Here is a 15,257-nt window from a genome sequence, read left to right as displayed (position 1 = left end):
CGGAAATATCTCACAAAGTCTCACAAAATGAATTTTATTGCAGTTTTTATGAACTCCTGGCGTAAAAAAATTAAAACTTTTAAACCTCTTTGTTGTCCATTCAATGTTGTACACAGAGTTATTTATTTAGTGTAGAAACATAATTTACAGCATTTTAAAAATTTCATTAAATATCACTGACTACAAAAAAACTTCATTTTAAAATAAAAAATAATGGTTTGTGTTTCACGAGCTCCATTTAGTTATTACTACACATAGCTGTCCTAATATGGTACTTTTTTCCTGTCAACAATGAAGTCAAGAACCGCAAATTTTTTTTTGGTGTCTTAGCATGGAAATTATTTACATAAAACGTTATATTTCTTTCAAATTATATTGACGATCGGCTGATTTAGAGTTTGTAGTTCCTCTATTGTCCACCGGAGGGCAGCCAAGATACACTCACTCAATAATGACACCTAAAACCAGTGGACAGTTTAATCATTTATTGCTGATGATAAAAAATGATGGTTTAGGTTCACTACAGTAAAATCAGCAGAGCGCTATTGGCTCAATATCGAATCCACATGGGAGATATTTTTGTTTAATTACCCATTCTTAAATGCAGATTAAAAACTTGATGTATACATGAAGTATACGTGAAGCAATTCACAAGATCAACTATTAACAGTCTGTGTGAACGTTTTTGTGTTGTTCATACAGATTAACTCTTCGTGCCCTTGTCTGTGATTGTGTGTGTATGTCTGTTAGCAAAATATTTCAGGAACCACTGCTCAGATTTTATTGACACCATCTTAAGGCAATCATCTGATGTGCATCACCAGCTGATTTACATTTGATGTCAACCTAATTCAAGATGGCTGCTACAGCTAATCAAACTTAGCACACTTAAAAAATGGCTGCAATTCAGTCAACTTTACAGATATCAGGCTAAAATTTGTCGTGGTCCTAGGTGAGACTGATCTCCAACACATACTCCAAGTACCAAAAGATCGCACAAGATCTTTGTTTAAAAACCTTACCGTTCACTATTAGAGTCAACTTTGTTGGCTGTTAGCAAAACATCTTGTGAACCAATGGATGGATTTTAATGAAACTCCCTGAAAGAAATAATTTAATGTACATCAACAAGTGATCAACTTTTGAAGCCAACCCAATCTAAGATGGCCGCTGCAGCCAACTGATCTTACAAAACAGAAAAATGGCTATAATTCAATTAATTTTACAGATATTGAGATCAAATTTTGTGTGGTAGTAGCTGAGACTCCTCCTCAGTACATACTTTGAGGGATCCTCAGTGTGCAAAATCGTTGCGTAAAACATTGGCATTAACTTTTTAAGTCAATCTTGTTTGTCTGTTAGCAAAATATCTCCTGAACCACTGGACAGATTTCAGTGAAAGCCTCTGAAAGTAGTCATTAGATATACATCTATGACTAATTAAATGTTGGAGTAAAATCCAATTCAAAATGGCTCTATTCATAATCATTGAATGATAACTAAATCCAAAGGGAAACTCTTGGGTTATCTTCTTGATGAACCGTAGTCTCTGTATGAGTTTATACAACCACTAAAATGTAAAGCCTGTTACAAAGTCTGGGCTTTGTCCAGTCTTTAATTTGATAGAATTGTTAAAAACAGCGTTTACCTGTCATAAAAAAATGCAAAGACAATGATTAAATAAATAAAGTTGTTTTATTTCATAAACCCAGTAAAGAAGTACTCAAAGCACATCGTTCCACAACCAAGGAGACAAACTCGTGACAAAATGAATCATGCTGACATAAAGTTTGGCCACTTTTCAGCAGAAAACGTGTTTTTATTGAGATGTCGACACTTTGTGCAGCGTCATCTTCCTTTTATTTACTTTGGGCAGCATTTTTTTAAAATGAAATCATAAACTCCATCTACTGCAGTCAGATAATGTTAGTCCTTGTAAAAAAAAAAAAAAAAACAATCAAACATGTCAGAAATCATTATTCAGGACAAAAAATTAATATAAAAAAGACGTAATAATTACTCAAGTGTAGTTTCTCTCAAAAAAATATTCATACGATAGAAAAAATTAGGGATCAATCATTCTTTGCACATTGAAATATTATTCCAAATATATAAAATCACTCTTTATATTTCACTTTCCTAAACATTCTATATTACAAGGTTTTCTATCTTAATCAGCTATGAAAGCTGTGTATCTGCGTGCTCGCAGCTCGGCTCAGTCAGGCCGATCAGAGACTCCAGGAGGTGGGTGCTGGACTCCTGCTGTGGGAAATAAACCGAGCTGAACAGCTGGAGGTGCTGGACGCCGTCCGAGTGCCGGGGCTCTTTGAAGGAGCTGTGCAGCGGTCCGGAGGGGTAGTCCCTGTGGAAGAACTCCAGGTCGGAGTCCGACGAGAGGCTCAGGTCCATGTATCTGCTGAAGGAGTAGTCCACGGTGGGGGACGGGGTGTGGGGGAAGTCCTCGAGAGAATCGTCCTCAAAGAAATCTCTGGACTGGTTTGCGTTCTCGTCGAGGTAAGTGCTGCTTGCAGCCATGTTGTCTGCGATGGCCACACGTGGTCCCGTACCGTCAGTGGCTGTGCTGCGAGGGTCAGAGGTCGGTGGTTCTCTAATGTTCCTCAGATGGTTGCACGTGTAGCAGTTCTTCTTCCTAGAGTCACAGCGACTGAAGGCACAGCTCAAAGCCCCGTCAGCCTCGGGAGGATTCCCTCCGAGGAACGCTCTGACGTCCGAGTCGCAGGACGATTCGGACGTGTCGCTGCTGCAGCTGTTCTCCTCGACCGCCAGCCGGTCGGGCACGCAGTGGAAGGAAGGCGGGGTGGGCATGGTGAGAGGAAGGCCGTCCTCTTCTAAGGAATACCCGAAGGGACACCTCTTGTCCTGTGTGCTCTGCTCGGTACAGACATCGTCCTGGTCTCGGAGTTCCTGAAGCTCCTCTGGAAGTTCCGTCTGGTCCTCCGGGCTCAGTGCTTCACCGTGCAGTCGCCTCTCCAGGTCGAGCCTCATCACCGTGTGGATGTAATGGGTCCGCACGCGCCTGGCGTCAAATTGGAAGCGCCCCTGCGTGTTCCAACAGCTGTCCTTCGTGCATCCACAGGGGAAGTTGAATCGGTCCACCTGTCGGTCAAAACGGAAAAATTAAAAAGAAATTTATGATTTACTCCAAACCTTTTCTACCAGGGTATAAATTAAATAAAAACCTGTGCGTTACCTGGCACTTGATGCCTGCCAGGCTGCAGGCGCAGGTCTCCGGCTCACAGAAGCCCTGACAGTCACATCCACAGGCCTCTCTGGAGAGACGCAGCCCGTGAAGCTGCCTCTTCTCCTCCTTGTCCACCTTCACCCCCGCGGCCTGCAGGAGCGCCTGTCGCTGTTTGGAGGAGATGGGTTGAAGGAAGCCTCCGTCCTCCAGCTCAGAGTCGCTGACGCGGAGCTCAGCGTCGTCCTCGTCTACAACCTGATCCACGGTGAGCCGCTCTGCGTCGTGCTGGCTAACAGCTCCACTGATGACCAGCTGAAACCAACAGCAGGCGAGGTCAGAGGACCTCAGCGCAGTAACGCAGCGTCACATAGACGAGACTGAAAACACTCACTTTGCGTTTCAGCGCCTCGAACCGCTTCTGCCTCAGTTTGTCCCTGTGCCTCTCTCTGCGCCTGTTCCGCTGCTCCAGTGCGTGCTCCGCCACCGTGTACCTTCGGAGGGCGCTGTGTTGGCGCATCATGCCGAGGGTGGCGCCTCCTCGGCTGGGGACGCTGGTGAAGCCCTGGCAGCGGGGGAAGCTGTACACCATCACCTGGTCGAAGTGCACGCTGCTCTGTCCTTTCGTAAGCTTGGGCCTCTTCAGGATGGACTCAGCTGAAAGGAACAAACGCCAGAAAGCGTTAGATCAAGGGCTGCCATGGCAACGGGACGTTTTGGGTGAAATCATCTGCACAGACTTGGAAAATAAGCATCGCAAACATAGTTTTGTAAAAAAAAAAAAAAGTGTACCTTTCTTGTGAAACTTGTAAGGAGTTTCTTAAACATATGATATAGATTCCACTTTAAATAACTGCAGGATGTGTTATTTATTTTCAGGTGAGCACAATTCCCGGAAAAAATTAAAAGGCCAGGCATTTCTTGAAGAGATACAAATAGCCTGCTGTCTTTCATGCAAGAATTTCAGATCATCTTATGAGGGGAAATGATGAAGCTGTAGCCGTCGTGGTCAAACCTTGAAAAAGAACACTGTGCACAATGTCGCACTCAGAGGACGTGCTGTGAGTGACCCTCAGCTCCAAACACCAAAAAGGCAGCTCGATATCCGCGAGACTAGATGCAGTTTTTGTGTTTCCTAAGGTCAGCTGGCAGTGGCGACCATTGTGAATCGCGTTAACTCCAAAAATGAATCCGTTTTTTAGATGCGCACTCCATTGTTTACTCTCTACAAAGTTTCAGTCAGATCTTTCCAGCGGTCTTTGGAAACAATAGACACATGAAGACACAAAAACATGGCTGCTCCCTTCACCTTCAGGAACAGCCAGTGAACACTGTAAGATGTGTTGGTACTTGTTTTCAGGTAAGTTCAATTCCTGGTAAGAACTTCCTTGATAGTTGATGAAACCTGTGTAAGGCTCTCAGTGGCCACTAGGGGGCAGATTGCAGGTGCTGTCCTTCAGTTTAGGGTCAATAGTTGAAGATCTATGTGAGAAGGAAATACCAAGGAGAGAGCTCTGTAACATGTGGGTGGGGGATCGCTCTTCCTTTCAGGTCTGACAGAATGTAATGAGTCTGCTGCTTTTTAAAGTCCGTCAGGTTACTGTTCGTCCTTCACTACTCGCCTGACCTTTTCAGACAGCTGAGGCTGAGCTCCAGGAGCTGCAGAAGAAGTTGGTAAAAAGCAGAGAGCAGCTGGCTAAGCTCGTGTCATCTGCTCTGTTTGTATAAACACTTCCACTCTGGATCTTTTAAGCCCGGCGCGTACGGCGCGGACCCTGTTTGTTCTGAGGAGGAGATTACTGTAACCTTTCTGAAAACATCCGTCCAACCCTCTGTTTGTTTGGATACGAGTGTCCACTCTGCGTCTGGCTGTCCGCCCCCTCCCCGTCCACAGCTTCCCTCCACCCCGTTCCACAGTTTGTTGTTTGTTTTTGGTGCTGGGCTCACTGTCTTCCTGGGATCGGGCCGTGCCTCGCTGCGGATCAGGATCTGTGTCGACGGGAACATTTTGTCTCTCCTCACATGTCACTTTCACTTGTGTGTGTGTGTGTGTTTCCTGCTCCTCTGAGTGCTTTAGTTGACTTCTTAGTGCAGCTGACCCATCGCTTTGTTTGGCTCCATTTACTCTGATTCTTCCTGTCCACGCTGCAGTTTGGACAGGGTTCATGGTGTCCGTCCATCCCAGACAGCTGAGTGAAGCCGTGAGCAGCTCCATACCCACACATAAAGCCATTCGATACGACTTGTCTAAAGCAGCCCTGCTATTTAAATCGATTCCACAACTTCCCATTGCTCAGGCAAATGATCCTCTACGCCACGGGACAAACACCGAGGAGGGGAGTCGTTCTCCGCACGTTATCTAGAACAAGCATTTTCATATCAGTCACTTCTAACTTCTGCTTCAGGCTGATAAGAGACACTCCTACAAAACACTTGATGGGAGAACGGGCCGATAAGGAAGAGGTTTGAATTATTTGAAAGGAGGGAGAGAAATAAACATCGGCCGCTGGCTCGGAGACTTACTGGGCAAACAGGAGGGTGAGGCGGGACTGTGAGGTGTGAAATCCTGGTTCTCAGACGAGCTCCCCTCCCCGTCGGACTCCCACTCCGAGGAGGCAGGGGAGGAGAGGGAGGAAGGAGAAGACGAGGAGGAGGAGGAGGAGGAGGAGGAGTAGCAGGGATATTTCTCTACCTCTGCAAACTTTCTCTTAAGGATGCCTCTCATCGTTTGGCTGTGATGATTGTCGAGCATTCTGCAGGGGAACGAAACACAGACATGTTGGTTCAAATAATGAATACATGCCCAGGCTGATAATGTAAAATAAAATAAAATAAAGGACTGACACATCAGTTCACTCTTAAACCTGGCAGCTTCAGGACTGGGACGCTCTTCCTGTTAGAAGCTGCACCTCCGCCGGTTGAGCCGGTTTCAGGCCACAAGTTTGTTTAGGCTAATTACATCTTGATAGTGATTTAACTCGAAACTAATGTTTGATAAGTCCACTCATTAGACAAGAAATCCTCTACACTTTAACAACCAGCTGAGCGCTTTAGGAGAAGCACCCCCCCCCCCCCCAAAAAAAAAAAAGAAGCAACTTAAACAGCTCTTCTTCTTTGCTCCACAGAGTAATTAACATTCCTGTGATTCCTCGAGTTTTTTTTTTTTACTGAAGAATACAAGGAAACGGAACATCTAGTGGTTGTATGCTCAGGGCTGGGCGTGCAGTGGATCAAGTGGCTGCTATTTTTGGGTACGGACATGGAAAATGATTCCAAACAAGAGTACTTTGAGGGGAAACAAAGCTTAGCGGGGGTTTAGGGCTCTACTGAGCACAACAGGAGGCTGAAACAGAGGAGCTGTCACAAAATCCAATTAATTATTCGCCGCTGTCAAAGTTAGTGAATGATTTTGGGCTCCAGCAAACGACTTCTTTCATTATTCTGAAAAAAGTCTTTCTCTGTTACGCAATTCATTGATACACACTAAAAACTGCTGGGTTAAAAAAAACAACTATTTGAAGCCCAGCTCTAGGTCCAAACTGGACCGAGTTTTAACTCAGCTGGGTTGAATCAGCACACTGGAATAAGTTTTCTCACCCCAAACTGGGCTAAATGACTAATTTGTTAAATTAGAGCTGCTAAACAGTTAAGTTAATAAGAACAACTCAAAATCTGTCTTATTAGATAATAACAACTAAGGCTGGTGGTAGTTAGCAGGCACTAACCGATATACGCATCCGCTAAGACCAGCTAATGTTATTTTAGTTAACCAAACTCACTGCTTAGTGCAAAACTAAAGTTATTATTAAAGCCAACCAGATCAAACATCTTCTTATTATTTTAATTTGATCAGTCTTATCTTTCCTTTTTACAGCCTACTGCAGAGGTCCAGTCGGGTCAGATTTGGTCAGCTTGTCTTAAAATGGCTGACTGTGACGAAGCCAACTCAAAGCCAACAGCTTTAACTCGGCACCTGAGTTATCAAAGCAACCCAGCAGTTTTTAGTGTGTAGGAGGCACAAAATGTCAAAATAAGCAAAAAAAAAAAGCCAAACTTGTAAACTTGTGAAATGCTTTGCTCTCGTCTGAACAGCATTATGACACGAAGGATCTCATTCAGTCATAATCTCAAACACAGGAAGTGTATCGAACCTTTCGCTTTTATTTGACCACTGCAACCTTTCGTTTGATCGCTGTAAACACCGTTAGGCTCCTAGGAAGTTACCAGAAGTGCAACAGAAATGAAGAGCATTTATCACAGGCCCAGAATAAAGTTCACACCAGGTTAAATAGTGACGTATCTTGTTAAGAAGGAATGTAAAACATTTTTCAGCGCAGAGCGCTCCAGCTTCCATTATCCTTCTCTAACACACAGGAGAACAACAACTTCCTGGATTTATTGCTTGACAGAAAAGGCTGAAACAAGAGACAGCTCAGCCACCTTCTTGGGCAATCACACTCTTTATTATTATGGGCAGATAGCTCTTATTTCTGCAGAAAAATAAACAAAAAACAAATGTCTTCTACAAATGAAACGACAGCTTTCACAATAAATACAACAATGCCTTTTCTAGTTGCTGCTTGTCCCAGTTACATCACATTTGTTACATATCTGAGAGAACACAGAGACTCCACTGTACATCAGGTATCCACTGAGACGACATCAATAATTTAAAGGTTCAAAGCAGCAAACGTTGTGCGCGTGCGCGTGAACCAGGACAGAGAGGGAGGGAAAGAGAGGGAGAGGAGGGGGGCAGACTGACCAGATTTTCTCCATTTTTAATATTTCTGCAGGAGAAAATTCACACTTCTTTTAATCCGTGCAGGAATGTTACGCGCATGTCACACAGGGTTTTCTCTGAAGGAGTCGCTTCCTGTGTGGCATAATAACAGCTATTAGGCAGCTGACCTGTTGACCTCTCTTTGAGGGACACACACACGCACACACAGGCACGCACGCGCGCACACACGCCAGCTACAATGACAACAGTGTTGCCCCTCTCTTTCTGGACGCCTCAGCCTCCATTTAAAGCGGAGCTCGTTTCCAAACGCTGCTCCACACACGCGCGCGCACACGCACACCGTGAAGTTCACAAGTTTGTTCAAACATCAAGTCTTTTCAGTCTATCCAAGTGTGCTTTGAAATGTTCACTTCGAACACCACAGTACAACTACCTGAGACCCAGTAAATGCACATTCCTGCGTGAGTTATACAATAATTTACAAGCAGGAGAAACGTACTCACGAAAATGTACCAATATTGGACAAATAGTGACAGAAACACGAGAGTGAGGCGTGTTGTTCAGCAAGTTACCGCAAACTGAAGAGGAGCCTATCGGCGAGGAGGAATGGAGCTGAAGTTATGCCTCTTGCTCGCGGTGCAGCCAGCTGATCATTTTGTGCTGTTTATGTGAGGCTTCACAGTAGTACCAGTGTGAATATGAGAGGACTGGCTGGGAGCTCCCAAAGACACAGAGTTATGTGGCAAGATAGTTCACTGTCCGTCAACCGCCGGACGTCTCGCGCCTGCGCACAACAGTCAAGGTAGCTCGCTATGCTAGCCTTTGTAAACACATAAAAAAGACACCTCCACTCAGCCTACCTAATAATATTATTATGCTAGTAAAACTTCTGTCAGAACAACATGAAGCGCTGACCTCAGCTGAAACGTAATTTGGGGTTCACAATACGTAGCGTAACATTTACCAACAGCGTTTTTTCCAACGCGCTGGCAAACAAACCCGGAAATGCCACAAACTGATTCCGCTTGTTTGTAATTCGTCTTTGTGTCTCCTCTGTCTTGACGCAGACAGTGACACGGGCAGAGACTCTCACTGCAGACCACAGATTCCTGTCTGTTGTGTTCACACAGCGCTGTTTGCACCAGTAATCATGAGCTGGTAAATAAAGAACCTTTAAACCTCCAGATGGAGATCACATAAACAACTGCGCCGTTTATTTATTTTTTTACTCTAGGTGTTAGCACTTATTAATGTCAGTAAAAAGAAGTCTATGACATTCAGAGGAGACACTTTTATATAAATAAAGTAAACTTAAAAGAATTTATTATTTATTTTGAAGCTGAAGGGATTCACATCGGTGTGAAGATCTGATGAAAGAAATGGTGAAAAGGCATTTGTTTTTGGTGACACACACTCCCTGGTATTCATGTTATTTTACTGAAATATGACTCCTGTAATATTGGTGTTCCAGAAAATCCAGGAAAATCCCTTCAGTGTGGAGGAGTTATAGATGAAAACAGGATTATGGATCTGTTCATCTCAAACAAAAGCACCCCAGATGTTGTCTTTAAAAACAGATGTTGTCACAAAGTGGAGTTTATTAATGTACATTTGTGCACATTTAATTTCTACTGAATGTTTTCAGTGCAAGAAAACTAAATAAAGGATTAACATTCCAGCGTCTCTGCCTTTAAAGGTAATCACAGGCTACTCCGCATCCCTGGCTGGGAGGAAAATGAAGCTGAGCTCTCACGAAGACAGACTCACAAATCATCAGATTAACAGATGGACAAACAGATGAACGGAAGGACTAAAATACCCATGAGGCTGAGCTTTGATCCCATGTGTTGATAGGCATCAGTTTGACAAAAACTGCACTTATCGCCAGAGTATCTGCTAGTCCAAATACCCTGGGCAGAGGATGGACAGCTTTTCTCCACTTCAGCTCTCTTGCTCTGTTTTAGGAGTCTGACCCACTTTGGACTGGATTGCGACAGTGTGTGTATCTCTTCCAGTGACCTGCATTGGGAGTAAACACCAGGGAGACGGTGCAGCAGGCGAGGAGGGATTAGCACAGTGAAAAAAGCACAAACAGTAAACAGATAGGTGTGTCTTTTATATCTGCTAAACTGGACTTTCAGCAGCACATCCAGACTGAGCGTCCTCTGCGATTTTGGTGTGTCTTACACGTAACACATGATCAAAGTCCTCTGTGAGGAATCGTGGCTATTTATAGCACAATTACACTTCCTGGACATGAATACATCTGTGCAATACAGTTTGTGGTTCCTCTTCCCTTTTGTAGGCAGTCACTACACAGAGTGTGACTTTCTTGTGTCCTGACGCATCAGAAGGTGGCTGATCCTTCTTAGTCCGCACTATTACAACCCTAACAGAGCAGAAACAAGCTACAAATTAACATTTCCCTTCAGCAGCACAGCTGTAGTAGGAAATACAAAATGATTCTTTCACAATTTACAGTGTTTATTCATTTAATCAGTACGATTACCAAAGTGTAAACAGTTCCCTACTCCCAACCTGGCATCTTCACGTTAGGTCTGCTTACAAATCTCACAAATACTAACAAAAAAAAAGTATCATTTCAAAACTGCTTTTCCTTAACATTATTATGTTCTGTGTCTAACAGATGACCCTATCTCCTATCTACAGTCAGAGAACAGCAAGTCCAAACCAGTAGTGTGCCTTCAGTTCATGGTCCACATTACATAACCTTATAGTTAACCTACATTCTGGCAGCTTCTAAGTTTGCTGAGACTGGCTGCTGTGGCCAGGTCTGACCCACATGCAGCTATGATCCACATGCAGCCCACAAATACTGACAAAGTCTGACGAAGCTTCAGGCGAGTGGAACGCTCCCCCCCAGCTCCTCCTGGTTTCCTGTGAACATACCTCAGGGAGTTACCGCCTTCAAAAAACCCACACTCAGGTTCCCCGGGATCAACACAGGAAGTATCAGATAGATAGATAGATAGATAGATAGATATTGTTTCACTGTCTTTTTAATGACTCATGATGCTGTTTGTTATTGACTCTGATGCCATAGTTTGACTGTCGTCACCATGGATGCAAGAACCAATATAACTCAAGTGTTTCTATTTCAGAGGAAAGGCTGTGATTCATCCTGCTTGCTTTCATCAGCAGCACTGTGAGCAACTTTGCAGTCATTATTTTTGTTATTTTACATCACTACTCTTTTCTCCTTCAGTTCAGATTTACTTATCTTTGTGAACATTGTTTTTTGTGAGCAGCTGCAGCACAACGTCAGCTTTTAGAGATTTTTCTAAGTGTTGTGGGTTTGACTATATTATGTCCATCCGTTTTCGTTACCTTTTGTATTTCCATTTAGCGTCACGTGGAGCTGGTGACTATCTCCAGTGGTCACTGTGGGAGAGGCGGGGTACACCCTGGACAGGTCATAAGTCCATAACAGGACATTTAGATATATATTTATACATATGTGTATTTTTTAGGCAGCCTTCAAACAATCAAAATCCTGTATATTTTTATTGTTTCAGTACATTTAGTACTGTTTTTTATATTTGTTCACCATGCTGTTTTTGTTCTACTATTAATTATTGAAAAGATTTGATGTTGTTTGTATTGAACCTGGCTCCTCTTCATTAAATGTTTTTATATTGCCTTCAGCTTCTGTGATCCTTTATTTTAAGATACACAAACTAGCCATCAGCTAGCGGCTTTTAACCTGCATATTAGCAGCACATTAACTTAATTAGTTGTTATAAAATACAAATTACCTATTGTAAATTACTGTACCCAATTAACAAAAATTTTAATTTTTTTCCCCCTTAATAGTTTCATAATAATTGCTTAATAATAAACAAAGTGGTTTATGCTAATTTAAAATTTAGCTCATAATAGGTTTTCCAAGGTTTAATACGATGTGATTTTCTGACTCAGTAATTCTAAATAAATAGGGGCTATTCTTACACAACAAAACACTTAACCACAAGCTGTAAATGGTGCCTAAAGAGCTTTAATTAAGTCTAATGCAGAAGTTGTTCCTCTGAAGCTTGGTGATGCCAATAAGACCGCTATTTTTTATCCTCAAAGGTGTGCCGCTCTCATTTCCCAGGAGAAAAATGTTTACCTCCACACATCTGCTGATCTATTACTAAAAGGCTACCTTTCTAGATTTCTAACATGTTTCAACTTTATTCTTTTTTTTGTTTAATTGTCTATTAGTTGTAGAAAAGGTTAAATGCTTTATAATGACATATAAAGGGTTAAAATGGTGCAAACACTCAAGTTATAAAGCAGCAAATTAAAGTAATTAAACTGTGTGCACCAAAATGAAGTGTTTCCACTTTGTACTGTGGTTAGATTGGGTTTTAAATCACACCAATACCCACATTTGAGCAATGCACTCTGAGTGACTCACACCTCATCTGGATTCTCAGACAGCTCACATTCTTATACAAAACTGATTAAGATCACCACTTTGTGCTGAAAGTAACGGAGACAAAACTGCGCAGACAAAGAAACAATAACTGGTCTTCAAATTGTAATGTTGCTGCTGACATAAAATCGGAGTTGATGCTCAAACAGAGTAGAAAAATATATATTGTTGATGTTTCAACAGGGTAAAAGTCAAATAGAAAAACTCTTGGCATGAGAGGTGACTGTCCTTTGAATATAAGACACATACAACTGTAAAACCATGTAAAACCATGCTAATTTCACATTTATTGCAGAAAATGTTTGAAAATTTTACTGCCCTGAAATTGCGTAATATATTTATTTTATTTACTGAAGATAATATGACACCAACAAGCAAATAAATCCTCCTTTCCTGTAAATGTTGAGTTAAATTACCTGTCTTGGATGCTGGTGTTATCAGGGTGGACCAGAGTTGTCATACATAACAATATGAGCATAAATAAATATCTGTCAATAACTTTATTGTTTTACTGAAAATAGTTATTAATAATAATAATAATAACTTAAGCTATTGATGTCATCTTGAATAAAAACAGCCATGTTATGTGGGCTGATTTTTCAGTTGTTAGTGCTGTTGTTTGAACTTATTTAAAAAGTGCTTTTTAGTGAAACCATACAAATATAACAAACTTTAAGCAAAATAAACAATAACTGTGTCTACAGTAAAAGACAGAGAAAGGCTTGGTTGAATTTTCTGCACTGTGACAGCTTAAGTGCCCTGACTTTTGTTGCTGCTGGTGTTGGGTGGGGGTGCTTCCTGGGACTGGAATCGTGCCAGGTGCATCACATCTGTGGCACAGCTACAGATCATTTCTAAACCCATGGGTGCCCTCAAATATCAGTTTGAGACGACTATGCTTTTTCACATTCTTGGATAAACTGCAAAGTGAAACAAACCTGATCTGCCGGCGTTTCCTGGTCGGGTAAAACACCATCCATGTATGACAATATTGCAGGAGCAAGAACAGCTGCAGCCCACAGTAGGAAAGTAGGTTACACAACAAAAATTTTCTACAGAAGTGATCTTATCTGCTTGCAAGCAGCTTGAGCTGTAGCAACACAGCAGCTGTATGATTGGGTTTGACATTCCCCCTTTAACAATGAACCTCTTGTCAACCGGAGAGCTGTGGTGACCTTTCTTACAAAGTTTTCAACTTGTCTGTTTTATGCAACACGAACAAGCAGGTTGTTTGCATCACAAAACAAATGCATCACTGACCATGTGCATTCCATTGTGCCTCTGCTGTGGTGGTTTTTATCATAAGTTCACCATCACAGCTTACCAAATTTGTTTGTGTGTGTGTGGAGTGTGCGTCTTCCTGTTCTCGAGTTGCCACGGCTGGCTGAGTCTGGCTGTCAGCCCTGCTCTGGGAGCTCCTGTGCTCTCTCAGATCCAGCACATGGTGCTCTGCCGGTGCTGCCTCTCACATGTGGCTCCATGTGAGGCTTTCACAGGAGAACACAGTAGCAGGAAGGAGACCTGCTCTGTTGTCAGCTGTTCAGGTCAGCCTGTGAAACTGAGTGGGTGAGTTCTGGGTGACTCTCCCCACTCCCTCCCCCACATGTTTCACTGATTTTCTCCTCCTCCACTGCAGATGGGAAAGTACATGCAAAGACATTGAATAAGACTCTGAGTTCTTTCTGTAGTTTCGGAGCCCACTGTTTCTTGTCATGTAGTTACGTTTTTGCAGAAAGCATTAGGTTGGATCTGGATTATTTTAAACCAGGTGTGTGTGTGTGTGTGTGTTTGTGCACATGGTGTCTAACAATTCTCTCGCTCTGAAAATAGTTATGATGTTTATATGTGCACATGGAAAATTACAAAGCACTGAAAACAATGTTCTGTCAACAAGCAAGGAGTGATGCCCTTTGACCACATTTATTGCTGATGGGAGGAGTCGTGTTGCTCTGGCGCCCTCTCCTGGTGACTGTGTGCTACTGCTATTTATTCAGCTGATTTAATGCACTGAAACAATGAATGAACTGAAGATCAGGGTTTGTACATCCCTGCTGTTTTTACTGCACCACATTCAAGCTCATTTAAAACATGAAACACCATATCAATATAAAAACACCATTTAAATCAATAACTCACACAACAAGAACTACAACAGCTCTCACAATCAGCTTCATATGAAGAGTAAATTGTTCAGCACTATTTTATTTATTTTACCAAAGTTAGATCAGTCTTTGTAATTATCTGCAGTGTCTCCAGTGTTTTGTATTTGTGTCAAAATGGCAAAATGTGCCTTTTGGGACATCCACTGTAAGAAGAACAGTGCTGAGTTATGCAAGGATTTTTTTGCCTTTGGACCTGGCTTTGATGAAATAACAAAAGTCTACCAATTTTGGTTCCTATTTGATAATGCTATGAAATTGTAAAGGCTACTGTGTCAGAATCAATCAACCATTTAACCAGAAGGACACCTGGATGATTTTCATATTATTAAAATTTAAATCTCACTGATGTAAACTTGTGGTTTCTGTTTCAATGGGTTTCAAGAATAAATAGGAGAAGAATCATCATAAAGAATCAAAGAATAATGACAAGAAACTATAAGCTTGATGAACCTTGAGTTTCAGTTTTGTTTGTTTTTTCGAGTTTTAAATGCTAATTTTAAGACAAGTTGCTCAGATGGGAGATGTTAGTTAGTTAGTTGGTTAATAATATGTTTTATCAGTCCCTGTGCACTGTTGTTATCTGGATGGACCACTTGCTGCCTCACAGTTTGATCAGAAGAGGCTCCCTTCACGTTGGGAAGGTTCCTGCTTTTAGGTAGGAGGTGAAACAGACCCTACAAATGATATTGCTTAAAAACGACTTGTTCAAATTTCTTG

At 42.2% G+C, this 15,257-nt stretch overlaps 1 protein-coding gene across 2 annotated transcripts; it reads right to left on the bottom strand.

Moving 5' to 3' along the window:
- Window positions 1-1,676: 1,676 nt before the first annotated feature.
- LOC108238578 (cysteine/serine-rich nuclear protein 1) lies at window positions 1,677-8,657 on the bottom strand. Of its 2 annotated transcripts, none has more exons than XM_017420774.3 (5): window positions 8,513-8,657; window positions 5,723-5,952; window positions 3,594-3,856; window positions 3,212-3,514; window positions 1,677-3,117 (listed from the first exon to the last, which is right to left on the bottom strand). In XM_017420774.3, exons 2-5 carry the CDS (start codon window positions 5,949-5,951, stop codon window positions 2,179-2,181), a joined length of 1,734 nt encoding a protein of 577 aa, XP_017276263.1. In that variant the 5' UTR covers window position 5,952; window positions 8,513-8,657; the 3' UTR covers window positions 1,677-2,178. The 2 variants fall into 2 exon arrangements, with proteins under 2 accessions (XP_017276263.1, XP_037838047.1); XM_037982119.1 differs by lacking the exon at window positions 8,513-8,657 and adding an exon at window positions 6,044-6,247.
- Between the last annotated feature and the right edge of the window lie 6,600 nt (window positions 8,658-15,257).

The sequence above is a fragment of the Kryptolebias marmoratus genome, linkage group LG20 (genome assembly GCF_001649575.2).
Source record: "Kryptolebias marmoratus isolate JLee-2015 linkage group LG20, ASM164957v2, whole genome shotgun sequence".
Taxonomy (NCBI): Eukaryota; Metazoa; Chordata; class Actinopteri; order Cyprinodontiformes; family Rivulidae; genus Kryptolebias; species Kryptolebias marmoratus.
The sequence above is the reverse complement of the archived record's forward strand: the minus strand, read 5'-3'. Positions and strand labels throughout refer to the sequence as shown.